At 38.2% G+C, this 23625-nt stretch overlaps 2 protein-coding genes across 2 annotated transcripts; one reads left to right on the top strand and one right to left on the bottom strand.

The window, feature by feature from the left end:
- Positions 1–2968: 2968 nt before the first annotated feature.
- On the bottom strand, positions 2969–19048 carry LOC126370215 (uncharacterized). The gene is made up of 12 exons (XM_050015001.1): positions 18140–19048; positions 16485–16618; positions 15527–15656; positions 14846–15011; positions 13958–14138; positions 12582–12699; positions 11766–11886; positions 11093–11212; positions 10008–10296; positions 9111–9228; positions 8610–8779; positions 2969–8155 (listed from the first exon to the last, which is right to left on the bottom strand). The coding sequence occupies exons 1-12, from the start codon at positions 18911–18913 to the stop codon at positions 8071–8073; spliced, it is 2406 nt and encodes an 801-aa protein (XP_049870958.1). The 5' UTR covers positions 18914–19048; the 3' UTR covers positions 2969–8070.
- A 1178-nt stretch (positions 19049–20226) lies between these two features.
- LOC126370263 (50S ribosomal protein L1) lies at positions 20227–23434 on the top strand. Its single transcript, XM_050015086.1, has 8 exons — positions 20227–20370; positions 20482–20534; positions 20741–20871; positions 20997–21210; positions 21703–21870; positions 22180–22413; positions 22987–23084; positions 23235–23434. The coding sequence occupies exons 1-8, from the start codon at positions 20352–20354 to the stop codon at positions 23371–23373; spliced, it is 1056 nt and encodes a 351-aa protein (XP_049871043.1). The 5' UTR covers positions 20227–20351; the 3' UTR covers positions 23374–23434.
- Positions 23435–23625: the final 191 nt, after the last annotated feature.

Raw genomic sequence — 23625 nt, 5'->3', positions numbered from 1 at the left:
CTATTGGGATTTCTTGTTTCTCTTTATAGTATCCAAGAGTGTGTCCTTAATACTTTGTGAGCAAATTGATGCCTCACTATTTTTGTGCATAGCAACCAGCTTCACCACTGATTCCACAACCATGTTTAGTATTTGATCTGAGTTAAGTAAAGATGCTAGGAGGTCAGTTGGATGTTGCTTCAACGGAGGGAAGGACTTCTGGTTAATTATAGAGGCATACGATCTGGTCTCCACTTTCTGTTTGTTTAATTCTATTTGTTCTTTTTTGACTGGACATTGAGATGATATAGCTATATGATTTCCTTTGCAGTGACAACAAGAAGCATCCTTGGGTAGCTTGGTGCAAACTTTAAAATTGTGAGACTCACCGCAGATGGAGCAGCGTTCAGCATTTTTACAAAACTTTGCGATATGTCCATACCGCAAACACTTCAAGCATTGTTTAACTGGTGGAATATACGGACGAAGCTCGAACCGCCAGCTGTTGAGGTCAACACTTTCGGGTAAATTTGGGCATGAAAAAGTTATGGATACAGTCTTTGTTGGCTCTAAATTGAACTCTCCAAAATCGTTTTTGACACGCCTCATAAATCTTCGAATAGTGACAATGTTTTTGGTTGATGTCAATGCAGAATATATTTGTTCATTAGAGAGGTCTGTAGGCACGTGAGTTATTACACCAGTGACCTCACTTGAGGACGCTGGTATCGACGCTTTCAGATTATGCGAATCCAAAAATTTTTTATTTGTTAGAGCAGCATTCGCCAGGCCGGGCCGCTCAAATATGACTCCAATTTTAAATTTATTTATTCTTTGCAGCTGTTTCACTCCTTTATTGTATCTTTTCAGGGAATTTGCAAGGGACATCATATCTCGAGCACCCAGAGGTTGCTCAGGCTTCGTACTTTCCATGAAGACAACATATTCAAAGTTGCCGCCATCTTCTGGATAATATCGAACATAATCAGGAATCTTGAAGACTTCATACTTATCCTTTGGAGGTTCTACTTCAAATGACTTCATTGAGTCTGCCGAACTATCAGACCCGGCCTCCTCAGAATCAATTTTCTTTTTACGTTTTTTTGCGCCTTTCCCCATCTTCACTCAATCTTTTATATTTACACTATAGAATTAAGTTAATTGTAATCCTATTTTTATAAATATATACAGTATTATACAAATTTTCCGAAATATTATTTAAATGCAAATTTAAAACACGTCCGTATTGTCCCGCGCCTTTTTTTTTTTCCCAAAATGTCAATGTCATCAAATGTCACGTCAAAGTTGTCAAACATTTTTTTATTGTCCCTTAATTATAGGCAAAGAAAGCGTAGCTTATACAGTCATACGCATTTTGCTTTCGATGCCTACTACGGGCGTAGCCTACTGATACTGTCAGCTGTCAATCAAGTAAATGTATTGTCACTTTTACAATAAATATTTATAAAAATGAAACCCCGAAAATGCAAATGTATTAGTTAAAAATCTCAAGACAAACAGAAAATGCTGAAATAGAAAAGGCTCCGTGAAAAATATGGGGTTATTCCGTTTACTGGTTGTCCTTTACATGTTGATATACATTTTTGTATACTTAGGACTGATAGGAGCCCTAGTATACATAAGAACAGCTATCATACAGGACGACAAGTATGTAATATCAAGGTATAAAGGATTTTTAATCTTTCAGGTTTGCAGTATGAAGTACAGCGTTGGTCCTTCGGTTAATACAGAATAAAAGAGTTTAGGATTATATAAATCATACATACATAAACTCATGCCTATTTCCCACCGGGGTTAGCAGAGAGTCAAAAAGAGAGGGAGTTTTTGAATGAAAGAGAGAACATGCCATTCGTCTCTGTCAGATGTCATAACAGCACTCACACCTTCCATTTTCTGGCGGGATATAGTAGGGGCTACCCCTATTCACACACGGTCACTTTTGTAATATGCCATTCATCCAATTTTATCATACACCGTGAGTGTACAAGCGTAAGGGCAGATAGCTAATTTCTTCTTAAATGGATTTGCTATTGACACCATTCTGCCTCTTAAAGAGGTCAAGGAAGTGTCAACAGTGTAACGAGCTAACGCAGAAGATGCCTAATTATTTCTTCCCTCTCTTTCTTTCGAATCCCCTACCTCGCAATCGTATCGTAGCGCGTCGTCCCTTAAAACTACTTCACCTGCTTCACCTACTACAACTCCTTCACCTGCTTTGAACTTGGCAAGTGAAGTGATAAGGTTTTCTTCTCCAGGCTGGGCGGAACAGAAGACACGTGTACGTGTGGAGATTTCACATGCTCAGGAAAATGGAGGCCCTAAAATATATTGGTATATTGCAATAGTCTGACCGCAAGCGCTATGCCGCACCTTACGTAGCTTCTTAATTTTATTTTAGGAAGTTTTTCTTTTCTCGAAAACTCCACAGCTAGAAAAATCTTTGCTAGACTGAGCGCGGAAAATCATAGAACACCATCAGCTTCTTATCTTCCCATGTCGTAAAAACTAGAGGGATTGCGCCCGTCCAAACTAATGAACCATTATAATGGTCGATGGGCTAAAATCTGTCCCCGTAGAAATATTATTTATTGCACAAAGATAATAACAGAGGTTTAAAAGGCTTATCTAATACAAGGCAATTGGCAACCTTATTTAGCGTAACAGACTTCTTCAAACGCTTCGTTCTACGTGTTATCAACTATTATACCCCATTGCTTCCATATACCTCCCAATAGCTCGTATATCGCTCACAACGACGCGATAATTGCGCCAATAGAATTAGTTTATTTATCACAAAACCAATAGCGTTGGTTAATGTATCACGTCGCGATATGCGTGCTCCGTGCTACGGTAATAGTTTTGGTAACTATTAGTGAGTGACGCGACTTTTAATTATTATTTTTCTGCATTTACAGTGTAGCCTGGGAAATGGTCAGCCAACAACCACAACAATAGCAAAACAAGTGTGGATATTTTAAAAACTTTATTACGAAATTGTAAAGGCACTCATAATGGACGGAGGGACCCGGATTAACCATTCACACTTAGTGGAATGTTACAAAACGTTGTGCTAAATGTACCTCATTTTTTAATGACAGCAGGACAGAGCCATAGTATACACCCTAGTGCGAGAGAGACAACAGATATGACTTTAATACTAGGCTGTATACTATAATTTCAAGCTGCATATAATCTTCAAAAGCCTATGTCACCACTTGCTAACAACTGGCTGATAATCTGTCTAGAAGTTATCTAGCAGATAGTAGTACAGCTATCAGACTTTAATTAGGTAGATAGGCTGTCAGTCAATTTATTAGTGAGTCGTGAAAAAGGACCATTGAGTCGTAAAAGCGAAATATTTAAAACAATAAACTTAAAACAAAACTTCTTCAGTTTTTCGCATTTTCCAATGTAAAAGAAATGTGTGTTGTCATCTTGTACATTTATAGAAAAAATCAATGTTAATGATTTCAAATGCTACTAAGTTTTTTAAAGCTTATATTGGTATATTTATTCAGTTTATTTCTGACATAAATATTCCGCATTTAGGACTCCAAACAATGATTTATCAACAAAACCGGCGAATTCCACTAAAATACATAAAAGTTTGCTCTCTCTATCTAACATAGAATAACACAAATAAGTTAGATAAAGAGAAAGCTAGTGATTCCGTTACATAAACCCTTAAAGTAAATACATTTTTGTATGAAACCATGTAAAATATCTTTATATCAAAATCGTATAAGTAATTATGTTTTATTGCTACGTAACAATACTAAAAACTAAGTGACAAATAAATTGATTTAAAATACATTGCCTTTTTTATCTTGTTTATAGACTACTGGGGTTTTAAAAAGGCGACATCGAAGCAATTCATCTAAAAATATTGAATATTTTTATATGAAATTGCAATATTGCTTTTTTAGATGAATTGCTTCGATGTCGCCTTTTTAACCCTTATGGACTGGGCACTTAATACTAAAATTCATAATTTGTATTTAGTGAGGATAAAAACTAGAAGCTAAAATGTAGCAGCACTGTTGAGTGTTCCTAAATTTTGACAGCTCTCCATACTGTCCAACTAAAATTCGTGATGAATTGCTATAAAATGTGGAGCAACGTGGAGTATGCGTGTATCCCATCTGAAGGATGAGTTGCGAAAAAGAAAAGCAGCCATTAGAAAAGGGCAGTTTTGATTGAAAATAAGTTTTCTTCATTCCCATCTTTAAGGAATAAATATAACACTATCAGTGTTACTACAAAACACAAACTAAAAATAAACTAGGTTTGAAATAGTATTTCGCGCCACAAAAGAAGTCGGCGGATTTTAATGAAACTAACTTGACAAGCCATAATAATTCTATGCAGGATCTGCGACAGTAGCGCCGCGGCGTTCGGGACTTCTTTCGTATACGGATTATATTTTAAACATAGTATATCTTTTAGTCTTTGTTTTGTAGTAACACTGTTGTTGAAAACATATAATATATTTTAATATTTTTAAATATGGAAACACTGTTGTGATCACATTCATTCGCGGAGCTTTCGCTCGCCCCTTCTCTCAATACAACACAAGACAAGACGCTGCTGTTTTATTTTATAAAATCAATTTCACCGTCCCGACACCCAAGGATTTCTTCAACTGTATAATTTGGTAGTTAAACACTGCGCAAAGGCGCTGGTAAAAATATAACCAAAACAATATGTTTGTTTACTCAAATAGCACAGGGAAATGTCAGAATTGAAGAACACTCACCAGTAGCGACAACTGATGGGAGAAATAGGCAGATTTTATCCATATTGTTAATTTAAATCATTGATGTAAAATATGCTACTTATAGTTCAATATACACTTTGTGGCGTATGACAAGGCTGAATGATGTTGTAGCCAGTGCCAAATAAATTCGACTCACGCTTGGCCATATGTCACACCGCTCGCCCCCGCACCTCACCTCTCTCTCTTGGGTGAAAGGCTTGCTAGGCGACAGGTGCACTTTCAACTCGCTCTGAGATTTTTATATAAATTATCGTGATTGTGTTGTTATTCTGTCCTATCCGTGTATGTTGATGAACAATAGAGGATACCCATCATAGTTCGGACTTTTATTTATAAAAGGAGGCCCATCTCCTCCTCAACTTTAAGACGACTTCACAACATGGGGTAAAATGTCTTAAAAGGACGACGCCCCTGGACATCTTATTTTTATAAGATTATTTTTAGTAGTGCAACGATTGATACACAAAATTGTTAAAAAAGTTGAGATTCATTATAATTGATAAGTATATTGATAACATAAATCAGTCTAATATGGACGGCTCACAATTTAACATAATAAATGTCGAATAATAAAATAATAATTATAAAAACATATCATAAAAATAGAAGAGTATAGAAAGTACTTAGCGTGAAATATAAAATAAAAATCAGATCAAAAAGTTCTCATTTTTTGTACATAATTATAATGATGCCAATTCGGGCAACCACAAACTTAATTTGACAGGAGTAAAAGTAGGTCTATCTCTTTCTTGTACCCAGTGTAAGTAAAGAACGGCATTTAAGCGAATTTAAAAGTTTTCAAACTAAATCAATAAGTGTCACGGACAAGCGCCATCTAGCGAAAACGGGGTGTAACAATTTAGCTAGCTGGCCACATATTTTATCATAAAACAATAGAAACAAAATGGAGTAGCAAGAACGACGCCGTTTTATTTTACCGCCCCTTATATTCATTATATTCAACCAAATATATCCAAATCGATTATCTATTTCTTCAATAAGATTAAAAACTAAAACCCGACTACGGAAAAATCGCGCTCTAAAAAGTATGAAACAAGAAAATATTCCATTCCATTTGAATTCAATAGGTAGTGTTAGATAGAAAAGAATCGATCGGCCTAATCTCGACTGACACATCACTATGCCAATGAACGTCCCAACACTGTCATGAGCAATATAATGTATCTTTAGGACTCTGTCGCACTAACTACTACTCTGTCGCACTATATTTTACATTTAGTGAGACTTACAGTTCAATTTGTCAAAAAAGTTAATGTGACATGGTACCAAAGTGTATACACATTAATGCTCGTGACCGTACCGCGCATTGAAGCTATTTACTTGTTTTTATTGAAATATAATCATTAATTGTACTGAACCAGTTGTTCTGACTAATAGTGAGTAATGATGTAGTGAAGTAATATATATAGTGTGGTATAGTGATGTTCAGAAGACAGCCGTGGTTGAACACCGTAGGAAGTGAAATCTAAGGGCAGATTGACATACAACCATAGCTATCTTATTTGTTAAATTCGTGTAAGAAGTATAGAAGTTAGGTGGGAAATGATGTCCTGACATAGCTGCTGAACACCCCTCCTTTTTGCATTATCGTTACGTAAAATTAGATTGTTTGTGTCCGCCCGAATAGGCACCGTTTTTAAAATAATATAATAATCAAAACTTAGCATAAAAAGACGAGAAATTATAATTATTCGCATAATCAATGATACAGAACACTATTGCTATCTGAATGTATAAAAATGTTTCTTAAAAAAATCTTATATTTAGCCATGGCTTGTAATCTTCGTAAAAAAGTTCGGAGATAAAAGTCATACTTACTAGTTAATAGACATTAATTATAAGTTAGTAGTCGTTACATGAGCCATGTCCTTTGGCGGCTCAATAGTAACCCTGACACAAGGGTTGATGGGGTTGGTAATCCACCACACAACCCATACGATAGAAGAAGATTAATAGACATTATAAAAGGCACAATCTTATATATTTTTTATCTCAGTATATTGTTTATAACTATCTGATATGAAGTCAATCACTACAATACTGAGTAGCCAAGCTACCACGATTTATAGCTGCACGAATTAAATCTAACTTGAGATTCTACAAAACTGACTAAGTAAAGACTGACTGAGTAAGTAAATAGTGTAGATTTTGGTCACTAAAATGCTACGACTAGTGATGGGAAAATATGAATGATTCATTCAAATGGGCAGGTATTCAAATGAAAAGATCATTCGAATGAATTAGTATCAAATCCGAATAAGTTTTCATCATTCTTGTTTATAATTTTCAAAAATTATTTACCCAACGTAACTTGAAAACTTTTAAAAATATTTGCGTAAATAATAATTGTAACCAATAAACCAAAAATATATCATGTTGCACACATTTGGTCAAAACTCATTCGAATATCGAATTAGTATTCGAATGATTTGTTTTCATTCGAATAACGAATACCATGCATGGAATTATTCGAATAATTCGATTGTTAATTTTTGAAACAATTGTCCATCACTAGCTATGACCTGTTTTATGGAAACGCGGCGCGGAGCGTTTAATTTCCCGTCGCGCGATGGAAACAAACACATGGCGATGTAAAAGAGCGTTCATGCAGAAACACTTTTACGCGCGATCAAATGGTATGCAGCGACGCACCGCGTCCTCATAATCTCTCGTTACCTAAATGTGTTCACTATCTATTAATGAAAATAAACTCTTAAAATACACTTGGTGCGTATGCCTGTCTTTATAAATGCGAGTCGTTTTCATGGATTACTTTCGTAACGTCTTCTTATAGTGAGAATCTCGTAAGCGGCTTTGTAAAATCACATTCTGGTGTGATTTTTCTTTAATAAAACGTAGTTTTCTTTCAATTAATTTATGGATTGGTTTAAATTGACTGATTGATTATGTTCACAAAAAATACATCCTAATGTGATATTTCAAAGGGGCACGTTAAGACGTTGGTCCCGGTTACTACTTACTGATGTATGTACGCCGGCGGGTTTGGCGGATCAATAATAACCTTGACACCAAGGTTGATGAGGTTGGTAATCCACCTCACAACCCACACGATAGAAGAGAAAAAGGCGCTTAGGAAATTTTCACTATAAACCGACCCACTATTAGCACTTTGGTAACAAAAGGACAAATATACATAACAATAATTCGTTCCGCCTTTTAAACGAGTTTTTTTTTATAATATAAAATCATTGTACCAATGTGCTTGTGTGAAGATTTCAGACGAGTTACTATTGTTCTCTTTTAGTCAGTACTTATCTGATCCTTAAAAGCACGAACAAAACGGCAAATAGCAGTACCATACTAGCCTGCACGGACGCGGCGCCGGCTAGCCTGCATCTGAAATTATACAAAATCCGTTAAGTCTTTTTAACACCTCCGTGGTCTAGTTGTTAGAGCGTTAGTTTGGTTAGGACATTACAGGCTGATCACCTGATTGTCCGAAAGTAAGATGATCCGTGCTTCGGAAGGCACGTTAAACTGTTGGTCCCGGTTACTACTTACTAATGTAAGTGAGTAGTTGTTACATAAGTCATGTCAGGGGTCTTTGACGGCTCAATAGTAACCCGGACACCAGGGTTGATGGGGTTGGTAATCCACCTCACAACCCACACGATAGAAGAAGATTATAAAATATGTAGCCCTGACACACTCATCATCATCAGTTTAAGAGCCACGCTCTTGTCGGTGTAGCATTTTCCATACCAGTCTATCAAAGGTCAATTCCTTGACTTCCCTATAAGACACGACGTTAACCCACCCACGTGGTTGACAAACTATAGAAGAAGATTACCTGAACATGTCAAGGCGCGTGGGTTTGTCCATAATAATGTTCTGGAACTCGGCCTCCATGATCTGGCCGTCGTAGTAGGTGACGGGGTCTTCGAACGGGTACTCGTACCCCTGTAGGCACTCGCACTTGTAGCCGCCGGCCTCAAACCCGCGACCCAGGATCGGTACGCACTGCCAACGAACAATTCACTATTAACTGTCTAATGATCAAAAATAGTGTATGTGATTATGTGTAATGTGCTTGTATTATTGATGTGCCTTTAAATAAATAAATAAAAAATAGCTGGTCAATGGACAATTCTAAACTACTCAAAACACTGCTACAAATACCAAATCGTCATCTTACAGCGAAAACCCGTGCGTGCGTGCGTGCGTGTATGTGTGTGTGTGTGCGTGTGCGAGCGTGTGTGCTTGCGTGCGTTTGTGTGTGAGGTGACTACATGTCTGGGTGTGTGTGCACCAATGTATATAGACGTATTTGTATGATATAATGTATACTGACATAAGAAGACGTCCTGTCGCATTTATCGGTGCTCTTGAACGCGTTGGGCACGTAGTACTTGTCTGGGCACTGGTTGATGTCCAGAGACATCAGGGACATCGTCACCGCCACTACGCCTCTGCGGAAGAAAATATGCTTTGGTTACGTCATACTCACACCTCGAATATTCCATACAAAAATCTCATTGTAATCGCTGCTTTGCCGCGTAAATGCGAGCGAGACAAGACAGTCCGCGCGTGCTCGCCCTTTTACTTTAGTCCTTAGCAGCTTTTACAAACATAGTGAATAGGCTACTTGACAACCTAGTCAAATGAGATACTTTTTACGAAACGTCAAATCGAAAGTTTTCTTTGGAGTTTGTATGGAAATATCTGTGACGTCATCATGGTCAAACATCGTACTCACTGTTACTTATGTCGACAAGAAACACTTCAGAATCCCGAGACCCGTCGGCGTGGTCGACCCTTTCCCTTTTTTAGCGGTTATCCCTATCGACCCGCTAGGGTCGATTAATACTTTCAAATATTATCCCATCAAACGATGCCTTGAGCCAAGGTTCGCACCCAACTGGGCACCAGGCCTGTTATCTTAAACGTTGTACCGGGTGAGAGCCTTCAGCGTTTCCCATTTGTCCAGCCAAATAGTTAATGCCATTTGCTGCAAATCTACAATTCGACATATATAAAAAAGTGGTTATGGAAAACTATTTGAGTAGCTGGAGCTGGTGTTGGTACATGCCTATACGAGCAACCAAAAACACGGTTTTATTTTTTACAATAGACAATAACATCACGCCTATAGCCCCGGATAAATCGGATAAATCACGTCAAAAAAGAGGTAGGATTTGAAGAATCTTAGCAGGGTATAAACGATAAAGCGGTTCGTATTTAAACTCACTTGAATTCCAGCTTGACTTTAACGCTATCCCAACCGAAGAACGGGGCAGCGTATGTAACCACCCACTGTTTGAGATGTCCGTCGCAGTCAAAGTAAGGCCTGGTCCAGTGTCCATGTTTCAAGTTGGCAGCCCTATAGAACGTAGGGTATCTTTCGTAGCGTTTCAAATACTTTCCCAACTCGTCGTCTCTTATCTTCATTTTGAGGTAGAATTTCTCAAGGCTGTCGAAATTGGTAGACCAACGCTGCTTCAAGAACTGGAACCAGGGTTTGTTCGTGTAGACTTGCTCTGTGGGAAAAAAAAAAACAAATACACTTCATTGCACAGAATATAATTTCAGACTCACACATGAATACACATCGCTTTAAGCGATAAGGCCGCCATTTTCCATGTACTTAGATAAGAGACTTTTTGTAATTATTTCTGTTTATTTTGGTGCAATAAAGTGTAGTTGTATTGTATTGAATAGAGTACAACTTGGGCGGCCTTATTGCTCTAACAAACATTTACTAGACTTGATTCACATTATTATTAAACATTGGCCCCGATTCCTGCAGACACCTCCTAATTTTATTTTAAGTTATACTCGTCTTTTCTTATCCGCCAAAAAGGACAGGGACGGATGATTGTCAATAAGTTAATTTTAAAACGAATGAATAACCCGGGCGAATAAAATAGGCATCTCGCCGGTACGTAATTCGTTTGACATGCTGTAACATTTTTAGATGGTTGTTTTATATTTCTACTTAAAATTGACGTGTATTCCATAAATTTTATGCCTGTCGATTACCCGTCCCTTTCTTTTTCAACGGATAAGAAAATTACAGGTATAACTTAAAATAAAATAAGATAGCGTCTGCAGGAATTAGCACCAATATCTTTCTATTGTAACAATATAATATAAGCACACGACTAGTCTGTAAATTACCAATCCCTTTTCTTTTCGGATTTTCAAAAATCATTGGTCAAGGCCCATGTTGGATTCAAACCTGCGACTTTAGAGGCGTTCTTCTACAGACTATTACAGCTTTGATGTAGTTTTTTAGATTGTACAAAGAAATATAATAATTTAATAATATCTTACCGGTACTGTTCAGTCGTGCCAGATCTTCCAGTTTGTATTTCCTGGTATTCAGCTCAGTCTTGTAGGCGAATGGCGCGAAGAACGTGCGGTTGGTGAACTTGTTTCTGTCCCAGAATGTTCCTACAATGATCGGTGACGGCGTTAGAGAAAATTGTGACATGATGAATGATGAGGTATATTTTTTTAGTCCAAAGTTAAGACTAAGTTATCCTCCATGGTATAAGACCAGTAGGGCTAACATTGCGCAACGTGATAAAATTTCGTCACGGTCATTTTATCGAGTCTGGTCTCTGACGATATAATTGTGTCGTTATGTCGACTGGTGCTTATACGTGAACCCAAATATGTCATGTCGTTCTGTCAAAATACGAACAGAATCACGTGCCACGCATGTGAGGGGAAAAGAACTTATCGATTTCGACAAAATTTATTGAATCGATCGATAATTTTATCACGTTAATTTTATTAGGTATAACTTAAAATAAAATTAGGTGGTGCGTACTGGAATTAGCACCAGTACAGTGTCGTATATTATTTTTATACGATCGATAACATTATCGATCGATTCAATAAATTTTGTCGAAATCGATAAGTTTTTTTCCCCTAACATGCATGCCACGTGATTCTGTTCGTATTTTTAAAGGTTATTTTATTTTATTTATTTATGTCTGACCTGCGCACCATATCTTGGAGTCCCCGAGCACTACAGCCAGCGTCTCGCCGATCATCTGGTCCTCCGTCAACGGCTTGTCGGCCACGCGCGTTCCGCTGAACACCTCCGTGGGATCTGACACCTGCAATGACATTTTCCATATACCAAGTGCGGCTGTACATGACCTCTGTTGGCGTCAGATCTGGCAACCCCCGTTGCCTAGGTATTGTTGATTATATGGCGCATAGCAACGGGTTGTAAAGTAAGATTTTTTACATTATATAATTTTGCGATCTTTTACTCTTTAATAAATAAACATTGTTTATTTTCAGATAATTACAAATCCATAGACTGTTAGTAAAAAAAAAGCTTAAGAATACTATGTTAGTACAGCGAAACAATATAAATTTTTATTATACGTTAATACAAAATTAATTTAATTCAAAAAGATTTTAAACAAGATCATTAAATCCACCACAGGCTTCGTCAAAAAGGAACTAAAAACAAGAATAAACCATAAATCCACAAATGTTTCGTCAAAATACAAACCGAAATCAGAAACAAGCTTCGTCATTATTCGAATAGCCCGCCCCGGATCATTCCTGGCTCAAACGTACCCATCAAACTACTAAACTACTAATACTGAGTTGGTCATGTGTGATTTCGCTCGCTAACAACCTCTTCAAGATCACGGCAGACCTACAGAAATCAGAATCATACAACCCGCAGCGGAGCAGCGTGATGAAGTATGCTCCATACCCACCGGTTGATTTAGGGGAAGCCTGTGCGCAGCAGTGGGACGTATATAGGCTGTTTATGTTATGTATGTTGTCATACCTGTAAGAAAGCGCTGATGAAGTTGGCCAGTCTAACAGCCATCTTGGCCTGGTTCTCGAGCTGCTCCTCCGCGCCCCACGCTATGTCGCCGTTGAGGTACAAGTCCGACGGGTTGTACCTAAAAATATATTTATTTAGGTACACATACAGCAACATATATAAAACTTTTACAGACAGCATCAAAAAATGAAAGATTTGGTATATTTATTAATTTTCATTTTCATATGCATTCATTGCAAGTTACATTGCAAGTACCTATACAGTTAAGGTGGTACGGTCACGAGTACTAATATGTATACACTTTGAAACCATGTCACATTAACTTTTTTCACAAATTGAACCGCAAGTCTCATTAAGTGTCAAATATGTTAGTGCGACAGGGTTCTAAAGTGGGTACATGAAATTGCTCATGACTGTACACAGTAAGTAGACCAGGTACATGTGACGGCCTGGAACGGTAGGTAAGGCCATCTGTATTTCCTCAGTAGTATTACCGTTGCGTTGTCAATGCCATCTGTTCGTCTTCGACGTAGTCCCATCGCCAACCGCTAGATGGCGCTGTTATTTTAGATTATTTCTTATAATAACTTTTGCGACTTTTTATTGTCGGCACCATGGTATAAGAAGACCAGGTATGCTCAATCCTATAACAAGCCGCCATTGCTAGCCCATTGATGACGTAACTGAATGGTAACAATTCAATTGGTATCGCCAACATTCCAAGGGCGTAAATTTGATTAATTGAAAATTAAGTGAATTACTGACGACGACGACCGACGTGGACGTGGGCCGTCGCCTTAGAGAGCAGGGCTTTGACCCCCGCTCCGGGTCTTACTTGGCTCAGAGGTTGTCCGTGGCAATCCAGCGCGGTAACGCTGCTAGTGTCATGGGCACTTTTGGGCCAGGTTTGACACGGAGTGGGTTCTAGGTTAAGTAATTTTAAGTTGGATTATTTGACTTTTTGTAATTTGAAACTGTATTTTAATTACTTACTACTATTTGTCACATACAAAAATCATTAAAACTGTAGGTAAATCTTTTACTAAAAGTGCAAAATTTCCTTGCAAAGTAAATTAAAAACATTGGACGTGGGTAATTTATTTTTTACGAAATGACAAAGCAGGAAAGGATGACGTCAGCTGGGCTAACCTTGAAATGCTAGCTGTCAATTTTGAGCATACCTACGGGCTTAGCACCGTAAGCGCGCGACGCTTTCTCGCCTCGACTTATGTCACCCGTCACTCTCTCACAGTACTGCCCAGAAAGAGACAGACGATCTCTGTCGCGGCGAGAAAGAGTCGTGTGCTTACTGTGCTAAGCCCTCTGGTCTTGTTATAGCATGGTCGGCATATCACTGATCGTGGCACGGTACTTACTTGGTGCAGTTGTTGGGCTGGACGCTTCGTATGAAGTTGAGCACCTCATAGACGTTGACCCGCTCCGTATGCAGCGCGGCGGGCCCGGGCGTCGCGTTCACATACTCGTAGTACTGGTCCATGTACATCGCGCGCGTGAACGGGTGGGCCCTCACCCACTCTACTGGCATCCGTTGGACCCCTAGCATAGAATAAGGAATAACGACGAAATATTAAACAGAACGACCAGTCAGTACAATTGTTGATTATATTTCAATCTTCTTCTATCGTGTGGATTGTGAGGTGCATTACCAACCCCATCGACCATGGTGTCAGGGTTATTATTGAGCCGCCATAGGCCCCTGACATGACTCATGTAACGACTACGTACTTACATCAGTAAGTAATAACCGGGACCAACGGCTTAACGTGCCTCACAAAGCACGTATCATCTTACTTTTCGGACAATCAGGTGTTCAGTGTGACTTGTCCCCACCGGGATTCGAACCCGGGACCTCCGGATCGTGAGCACAACGCTCAACCACTGGACCATGGAAGCCGTTATTATATTTCAATAAGATAACATTTTACAATCGTCTCAATGCGCGGTACGAATTAGATCTGCCAAAATACCTACTAGTGATGTGATGATCATGAGCATAGTGATGTATCAGTCGATATTAAGTCGATCGATTATTTTCTATCTAACAGAGCTAGCTGCTTTTGAGCTAGGTTTACCTCACCCCCCTCACCAAAAATAGCCTATATCACTCTCCATCACTTCAACTATCTTCACTTAAAAAATGACGTCAATTTGTCGCTCCGTTTTGCCGTGAAAGACGGACAAACAAACGGACAGACACATACATACACTCCGATTTATAATATTAATATGGATTGTAAACTCACATCCAATAGGCTTGCAGTCGAAGTTGTTGTAGTACTGGTCGGAGGTGGCTCGCTCGATGACCTCGCCGAGGTAGGGGCGGCGCACGAGGCGCGGCAGGCGGTGTCCGGGCGCGCAGCGGCACTGGTAGCCGCCGCGGCGGAAGCCCCAGCCGTGGATGGGCTCGCACTGCAGAGTGTAAACGGGTCTTAGCACACACTTAGCACATACATTATTTATATTACCCTATAAGTATAAGTTATGTACGACGTAACTGAGATATTATTAGTTACAATACCATAACCTACTATACGGTTTTGTTTCATTCAAGACCATTACCCGGCCCCAGGGGGAAAGAGTCATTTTCTCTGCCGTCCACTGGGGCAATTCCTGTTCGGCGGGCCCTTGCCGCGGGGGTTGCGCCTTTCACTTCAGTAGGCCGGCGTGAGATGGTGGCCGAGTCCGGAGCCAGACCTACTCCTAAACTGATAAAGCGCAAATAGCCACTGCGACCTTGCCAGATCTATTGTACCCAAGTCCTCCTCTAAACCAATCTGCTTGATAAGATCCAGTGTATTTTTGGGAGGAAGTTCCGTGACTTCCACTCTTGTAGCATTCTCCATTCTTGTCTATCTTGAGTCAATTCTTTGACTTCCTTATTTCAGTAAGTCCCAATATATCCTTTATTGGACAAATAATCTTACCTCTGTGGTGTCTACTTTACATCGTGCTGTGGAGGCGAATCTATTCGGTCGATCGTTGCCTTGACTCGGTGGACACTGGTTTATATCTATTCTGTCAAAATCCATTTCCATGACCACTGCTGCTGTGTACCTGCGGGTAAAATAAAATATTCACAATAACTTTGACCATTGTGGTTTTTATCACACCACATGTGATCCTGAACACATGCAGGCTCTGCATGGTAACTGAAGCGCGCGTGGCGCGAATTCTATCGAGGGTTTCAACCAATAAACGCAGTGAATCGCGCGGTGCAGTTACCGTGCCGCGAGGGATGGTCACAATAAAACATTTCCTATTGTTATTCCATGACTGTCTACTGACGAGAATGTTTTGAAACACAATAGGAATAGTAGAATATAACTGAAGAGAATATTGTATAATGTTCAATAAATTTTCTCTCTCTCTCTCTCTCTCAATTGACTTTTGAATTCGCGTGTTTGTAACGGGGTTCGCATGCTCCTATCGCACAGATTAATAAATTCATCCAAGCAGCTGCTGATTTGAAGGCCCGAAGAGTTGAAGTACATCCGGCAGAACCGCACTTTTCTATTCTTCTATCCTTTTCTATCACTCAGAACCGTCATTTGCTAAAGCGAGATAATGCGACCATACTCGGCGGATTCTACGTGGCGGTCGGAGCGCAGTCGCACTCCCGCACTTTATCTCGCTCTAGCAAATGACGGTTCTGACTGACAGAAAAGGAAAATAGTATATGGTGTGCCCAGATTAAATCAACTTATGTGTGTTGTAATTAATGTCCCCATAGCAAAAACACATGTTGGTCGAACAAAAATGTCGGTGCAGTGTGGGCACTTAGTTCATCTTCCGATGGATGTACCTGACTACCCCAATTGGGATATAAACACGAGCTTATATTGTGTGACAACAAATATAATTGTAAAATGAGGTGATACTTACGTAGGGTACTCAATATGTCTGAACTGCGTGTGGCGAGGGTAGATGTCAGCAACGGGCGAGACAGCCGCCACCAACCACTTGTTCAGCCTGCCGCAGTCGAAATATGGCTTCGTCCAGTTCACAGGGCCTGGAGACTGAATTACAAAAAAGGTTTATAAATAAAACAGTCCTGAAAAGTAATACCATCTATGGGGAGAGATGGTAAAAGGCGAAAAGGGAGACCAAACAAAAGGTGGGAAGATGATGTACCACAAGGTTGGAGCAGGTCAACAGGCGACAGACAGGTGTGGCGCAATAAGGAGGAGGCGTATGTCCTAGGACAGCCCGACATATAATTAAACATAAATAATTAAGTAATAAAGTAAAACTATGTAATAATATCGGTGAATAAAGGCTATTTTTGTTTTTTATTTTATTAAAAAGTAATTATGCACAAATCATAGGTGTAATTAATTAAGTAGTGGGCCAAGAGGCCAGGCAACGCTCGGTTGACCGGGAATCAAAAACTCTGCGCACATCATGGGAGCAAGCTACAGGGGCTGCAAGATCACGAGGATTGGAGGATTTTCCTGTACCCAAAGGTTGCCTGGAAGAAATTGCTGCATGAGCAATAAGGCCGCCTGTTGTGCTTTTCTGTATATGCTGTCCTTATCTCTATATTTTGTGTCCATTGTACTCAATAAAGTATATTTATTATTATTATTTATTATTATTATTGGAATTCTGTTCTTCAAGCCCTACATCCCAACAGGGGATAAAAAGATTAGAAGAGAATTGGGTAGTGTCCAAAGTCAAATATAAATTATTAAATTCTGATTACCCCGGTGGGAAATAGGCGTGAGTTTATGTATGTTTATGTATGTATGTATGTAAATTCTGATTACTAAATAAAGACAGATCTGAAACTGACGAAAAACATTTTAATTTTACTTATTTATGAATAATGATCAAGAAAATAATATAAAGAAAAACCAACATTTTATCATGTTTTTGTCAGTGTGCCTTTTCATACAATTCCATGGTAATTTCGTGTTTTGAAGTTACTGTTGGAAACTAGCTTATTCTGCAGTTAATGCTGAACAAAGCCGAATATAGTTTTAGAGTTGCAAATTTATTGCAGATTAACAAATTGCAGATAATGTATTATTGTATCAATGGGAGATAGCTGGTATTTATAGTGCAGGTTGTACTTCTGCTATTATCCAACTGTATCAATAGTTATTAAGTCGTTTGGACTAATAAATACATTTTATTATTATAAAAATATATATATATATTTTATAATACCTACCTAAAAGTTATTTTGTAGAAACTTCAACACATGCATATCATTACATAGGTTACTAGAGTTATCTTAACATATTCTGTATAAAAACATGTTTATTTACACAGTTTCTCGGAACAGCGACTTCTGATTGGCCTTAGACCAATAGGGCTCGAAAATTATAAATTGCTGATTAGCAGAACCAGTAACAAGTAAAGCTTTTAGTTTAAAGGTATTATCTGGTTGACCAACTCTTTGCCTAAGGGATATCCAAAAGCACTTTTGAGGCTGGCATGATCACCCAGGGTGTTCAGTCTCAATAATTTTTAATTTAGAACAAAATAAAGAATAAATATTTTTTTTTTAAATTAGAGTAAAAAATGTTTCTCACCTCATCATTCCCAGGTGGTCCATGGAATGTAAAAGTCTCATTAGTATTGTTTGCATATCTGATCTCCACTTGATATGTAGTCTTAGTGTCATGCCTTTGTGCCACTTTATCAGGCAACCATAATTGGTACCACTCATTGATCCGATAGAAGTCTGACGTATAGTCCTTTGATAAACTTGACGGGTCAAACGCACCCAAATCTTCCACATAAAATGTGTTTAACGTTGATATCTTCTGTAGATGGACAGGGTCATTGAAGTCGTCGGCTCTGATCGCTCGTGGTGCAAATCTCGGCATCGTTTTATTGAAGAATCCACGGTACGAAGAAGTGTAGGACATGTTCGGTGAAAAATATATCGAACTAGCGTTAATGTACGGGTTCGCCGAAACATCGGCTACCGACGAAAGAAAGTAGTACATCATACCGGGATCGTACGTATCGTTTATGGCTGGACGAATAAACCTCGACTGGAGTATATAGCTCCAGAAAAATGCCCTATTCATAGCCATGTTGTGGAGGTGCAACATCGCAGTTCGATTCGGGAATACGGGGTTGATATTGATTTCTTTCACATCCGGGTGGTGAGACACGGAGTCCTCGGGCAGGTATAAGTCGTCCAGATGCGTAATAAAGCAGTTATCCGCCGTTACCTTGTCCATTTTAAGCCGGACATCATCAAAAGCATCGCGAGTTTGCCATTCATATTGACCGGCCACACCCCAAAGCAAAACAAACAGCGAAACCAATAATAAAGTGCAATTAACTTTCTCCATTTTCACTTAAATACGTACTTCCACTTAAAGACTACTCAGTTAATACATTTTATAAAGTAAATAATGGAATTTTCTTTTATGAATTTAAAATAAATGTTTTGTTTCGACTGCGGCTGCGCTGCGCTCGTTTGACAAATTGACAAAGCCGTTTGATTGACCATAGAGTCAACCAATGGAGGAAGGGTAACCCACGGCCGGAAATGTTCATACAAAAAATTGTACCTTAGAGCAAACGTACAGAATTTAGAAAATGACATTTACTTCACCCCTCTCCTACTTCATTTCACCCCTCTGAGATCCTCCGCCATCTTGGGACAATCTTAGGATATAAACATAGACACAAGGGCAAGCGCTGCCCGCCCAGCGTTTTAACCAAACAAAATCCAAAATCAATCATTGTTACATTGCAGTTTTGTAATTGTAAGTGATCGAGTGAAGTTTGCGTTGAATTAATTCCGTACTTAGCCTCTCAACTAGAAAACTGTGATATCCGTACAGTATGAGTGTAAGATAAGTAAGCGAAAAGACGAAAAGACGCTATATTTCACCAGTTCCTAAAAGTGAGGTAGGAAGAACTCTAGAAGTGCAGAAGTTACAGTGTTTGTGTGATGACAATTTGCGAAGGCTTAGCATTAGGCAAGCTTCGCCAGTGTTATGTGAGTTGTCATCGAAAATTAAGTTATCTAAATAATTTAAAACCACTTCTGCCTAGCCGTGCCATATCATTACCATGGCAACCCCACAATTATTTTTACGTGTGGCAATATAATTTCAAATATGTCAAATCAAGTGTCAAACTCTAAATTCTGAGGCTTTTGTTTTGTATGAGAGACGTTCGTCTGAACTAGGTTCTCTTAGTAGTCTGTGAGTCCACGCAACAAGGTAAGTGTCTCGGTCTTTGGTCTCGGTTTAAAAAAATTGCAATAAGAATAGTCCCACGACCCAGGAGTTGTTCATAGATGGCGGTAAAAAAAAGTTGTTTATTACAAGGAGTCAACAAGGAGTACTATCCATATATTTAGAACAGTATTTTATTATCTGTAAAATTCATAGACAAGAAACCACACAGCGTTCCGTTCCACGCACAAAATAATTTAACGATAAAGTAAAATAATATAAATAAACCAAAAATACAATAAAATCAAGAGCGTGTCAAGAGATTCAACTGCCATCACTATATTTTTAGTTCTGTTACATTCATTACATTTTAAAAAATAATTAAATTGCGGACCGTCGCGTCGTCTATACTGTTATATTGTCGGGAAATACAACAACTGCAAGTCACAAGGCTGAAATATCACTAACCTTGTTGCCATTTCTAAAGTTGTCATTTAAAAAAAAAACAAATATAACCTCAAAGAATTTAAAAAAGGTTCTTGCGATAAATATAAGTTACTTTTATGTTTATTTAAAATTTTAACTATTACAGCCATTAGATATGGCTGGGACGTTATTTCGTAAGTTATCAATCACTTCATAACTTTTACTATCTATCTTTATTCATAAATTTTAATGAGAATCATACAAGAATGCTTATAAATATATAACATTCTTATTACATTTTTCAGGTTCAGTGTTGAATAACACCTTATCTTTTTGTAAGATAAACACTACATGTTTGGTAAGTCATTTACGAAATCGCAACAATTTAATTTTAATTTGTAAATATAGAAGATATAAAGAAAGGCAGAATAGGGATATGCCTTACGTTTTGTTACAATTTATTTATTACATTCCAAAGAATATATTATTCAAATAATTAATCAAGCAAATAAATTAGTTTTTTTATGCTAACCCTATAGGAGAATGACTCTTATATTTTTGCAGAGATCAGTTCATACAGCAACGGTATACTATGCGGCACGTAAAGGCACTAGGGCCAAGGCTCGTGCAAAAAAAGTTAAAGTGGAAGTCACTAAAGTGGGATTTATACCACACAATCAAAGAGGAAAAGACAAGTAAGTACAAACTTTATTAAGTAAGATGCGGGCTAATAAATTTTATACTTGTGTTGAGCTGTATTTATTATTCATTTATTAATGTAATTAATAATTATTTATGCTGTTACACAATTCAATTTCAGGGGCGCAAAACTGAGTGTATCAAAATTTGTAGATGATTCGTACAAACAACTAGCAAAGGATGATGTTTTCCCCATTAAATACTACCGTTGGGTAGTGTACTCGGCTGAAGAAGCAGTCAAACTCCATCAACAGACTCACCATCCCACCATGTACAATGTGCCCGATGCACTTGTTTTTGCAGAGATACATTTCAATATGGCTGCTGTAAAAAAGGTAAAAAACTATTCTCATTAAATTAAATTATACTCTGGTTAAAAAACAAATGACAGTAGCTGGTGTTTAGAATGATAGGATGTCCAAAAGATGAGAGTTTATGCTACAGCTTAGTGTGAAAAAGACATTAAATAAATTATTCTGATACAACTCTTCTTCTTCTTGATTCTTTTTTTTTCTTCTTGATTCTTTTTTTTTCTTAAGAAAGCTATTTTAATTGGGTTTAGGTAACATAGAAGATGTGAAAAGTTGCTTTAGATTGGTCTAGATGCACCACTATTGAAAAAAAAACACATTATCAACAATCAGTACAATTTTTCTTATTTTCACTTACATCTACCATTACAATTTTACCCTAATGCAATAGCATAGTAATACATACATACCAAGTTTCTTTTTGTCATAAATAAATGAGTTATAATTAATTATCTACCTTACCTGTGTTGTTGTTGTTATTCATATCTTTTAATTTCACGTTTACTTGGTTTACAGAATCGTTACATGGAGAACTTCACTCGTCTGACTCTCCTTCCTCATTTCTTCCCTAGAGATGAAGAGCGATCCATTCTCGCTTTCTGTAAGGGTGCTGAGCTGATCAAGGAAGCTACCGACGCCGGGGCCAAGATGGCCGGTGGTTCTGATCTTATTAAGAAAATTCAGGTGAGTATTCTATGCACAAAACTGTGAAAAATTGGAAAAAAATAGGGAGCTATTTACCCTGCAGTGGGATTTGATACACTAGATTGGATTAGTTGATGCCAGTGCTCTATAATGTGCTCTAAGGTTGCTGACAGAAATTGCGGTTTAGCAATAAGGTCACCTGTTGTAATTATTTCATCCATTTATGACTGTCCTATATGTTATATGTGCAATAAAGAATTATTGATTGGTTGTTAATTGCAGGCACTCAACAAGATAACTATGCTAGTGCTGTAAGTACTCAAAATATTATAATATTTTTCCCCACAGGAAGGCGAGATAAAGCTAGGTGACTACGACTATGTAATCGCGCATCCCAACATCATCACAGACTTAGTCCCAATCCGTGGTCTTTTGAAGCGGAAGTTCCCTACCGTCAGAAATGGAACTCTGGATCCTGATTTAGCAGAACTCGTGAAGAAATTTGCTGCTGGGGTACAGTACAGAGTGTCGAAAGATGACACCCAGGAGAGCTTTGGGAAGGTTGAGATACCTGTGGGGAGGGTATGTGTATGCGTGAATATTTTATTACTGTTATTAATGCTATCTCTCTCTTTTTGCGGTGCACTGTTCAATCCCCTTGTTCAAGCCCACTTAGGATTGAACTACATCTGGCTGAACCGCTTTCCTATGCTCCTATCCTTCTCTGTTACTTAGAATCATTTGCTTAGAGCGAGATAATGCGACCGCACGCGGCAGAATCGACGAACCGGTTGAAGTGAGGTCGCAGTCCCGCTCATATCACGCTCTAGCAAATGACGGTTCTCAGGCTTCTTCTATCGTGTGAATTGTGAGGTGAATTACCAACCTCATCAACCCAGACGTCAGAGTTATTATGATTATTATTGACAGAAAACATAGGAAAGTACGATGCGGTGCAGCCAGGTGTAGTTAGTTCAACTCTTAGTGAATATCAATTTATTACACTTAATGACTCTTTTTCCTACAGCTTCTTGTTTGTAAGGGCCTTCAGACTAGGCTTCTGTCTGATTTAATACTTATCCTTTATTAAAATTAAAATTCAAAATTCATTTATTCACTGTGAAAGAAAAACTTATTTTTTGGTTGTATTTGCAGTTGAATATGGAGCCTAAACAAGTGGCGGAGAATATTGATGCTCTATTGAAAGACCTGCAGTCTGCGCGTCCTAAGAGAGAAGGAGACTTCATAACTAGGTATTATTTTCTATATCATTACCCTTTCCAACATACTTAGTTCTAGAGATGGTTCAACAGGAAAAAAATAATTTTCACATGTAACAATAATAATTTAATACCTATCAACTTGAAACGTGTAAACATTATAATTATTGTTTAATTGAACAGGTGCGTAATCGGAAGCCCGCCCTCTCCGGAGAAGTTAAAAATAGATCCCTTTGTGCATGTCGAACGTGAAATACCAAAGGAAGTTCGAGAAGATAGTGACGATGAAGACGATACAGCCGCCGTAGCTGCTACAGCATAGATTGATAATAACCCTTGTAGATAATTAGTTGTCGTTAAATATAAATAAACGAAAAAAATAATTTGTTTATTTTGATCGCATCCATATGTTGCAAACGTCATTTCTTGTGAAACGTCAACGCATGCGCTGTCATCTCTTTTTCCATCTGTAAGGTCCGTTCCAAAACCATATTCACTGTTGTTCTTAAGTTGGATATAAATCTTAAAAATAACATTAAATTATTAAAATGAATAACGCAATCAATGTGTTGCC

The sequence above is a fragment of the Pectinophora gossypiella genome, chromosome 10 (genome assembly GCF_024362695.1).
Source record: "Pectinophora gossypiella chromosome 10, ilPecGoss1.1, whole genome shotgun sequence".
NCBI lineage: Eukaryota > Metazoa > Arthropoda > Insecta > Lepidoptera > Gelechiidae > Pectinophora > Pectinophora gossypiella.
Note: the sequence above shows the minus strand (reverse complement) of the source record. Positions and strands in the feature narration are given on the sequence as shown.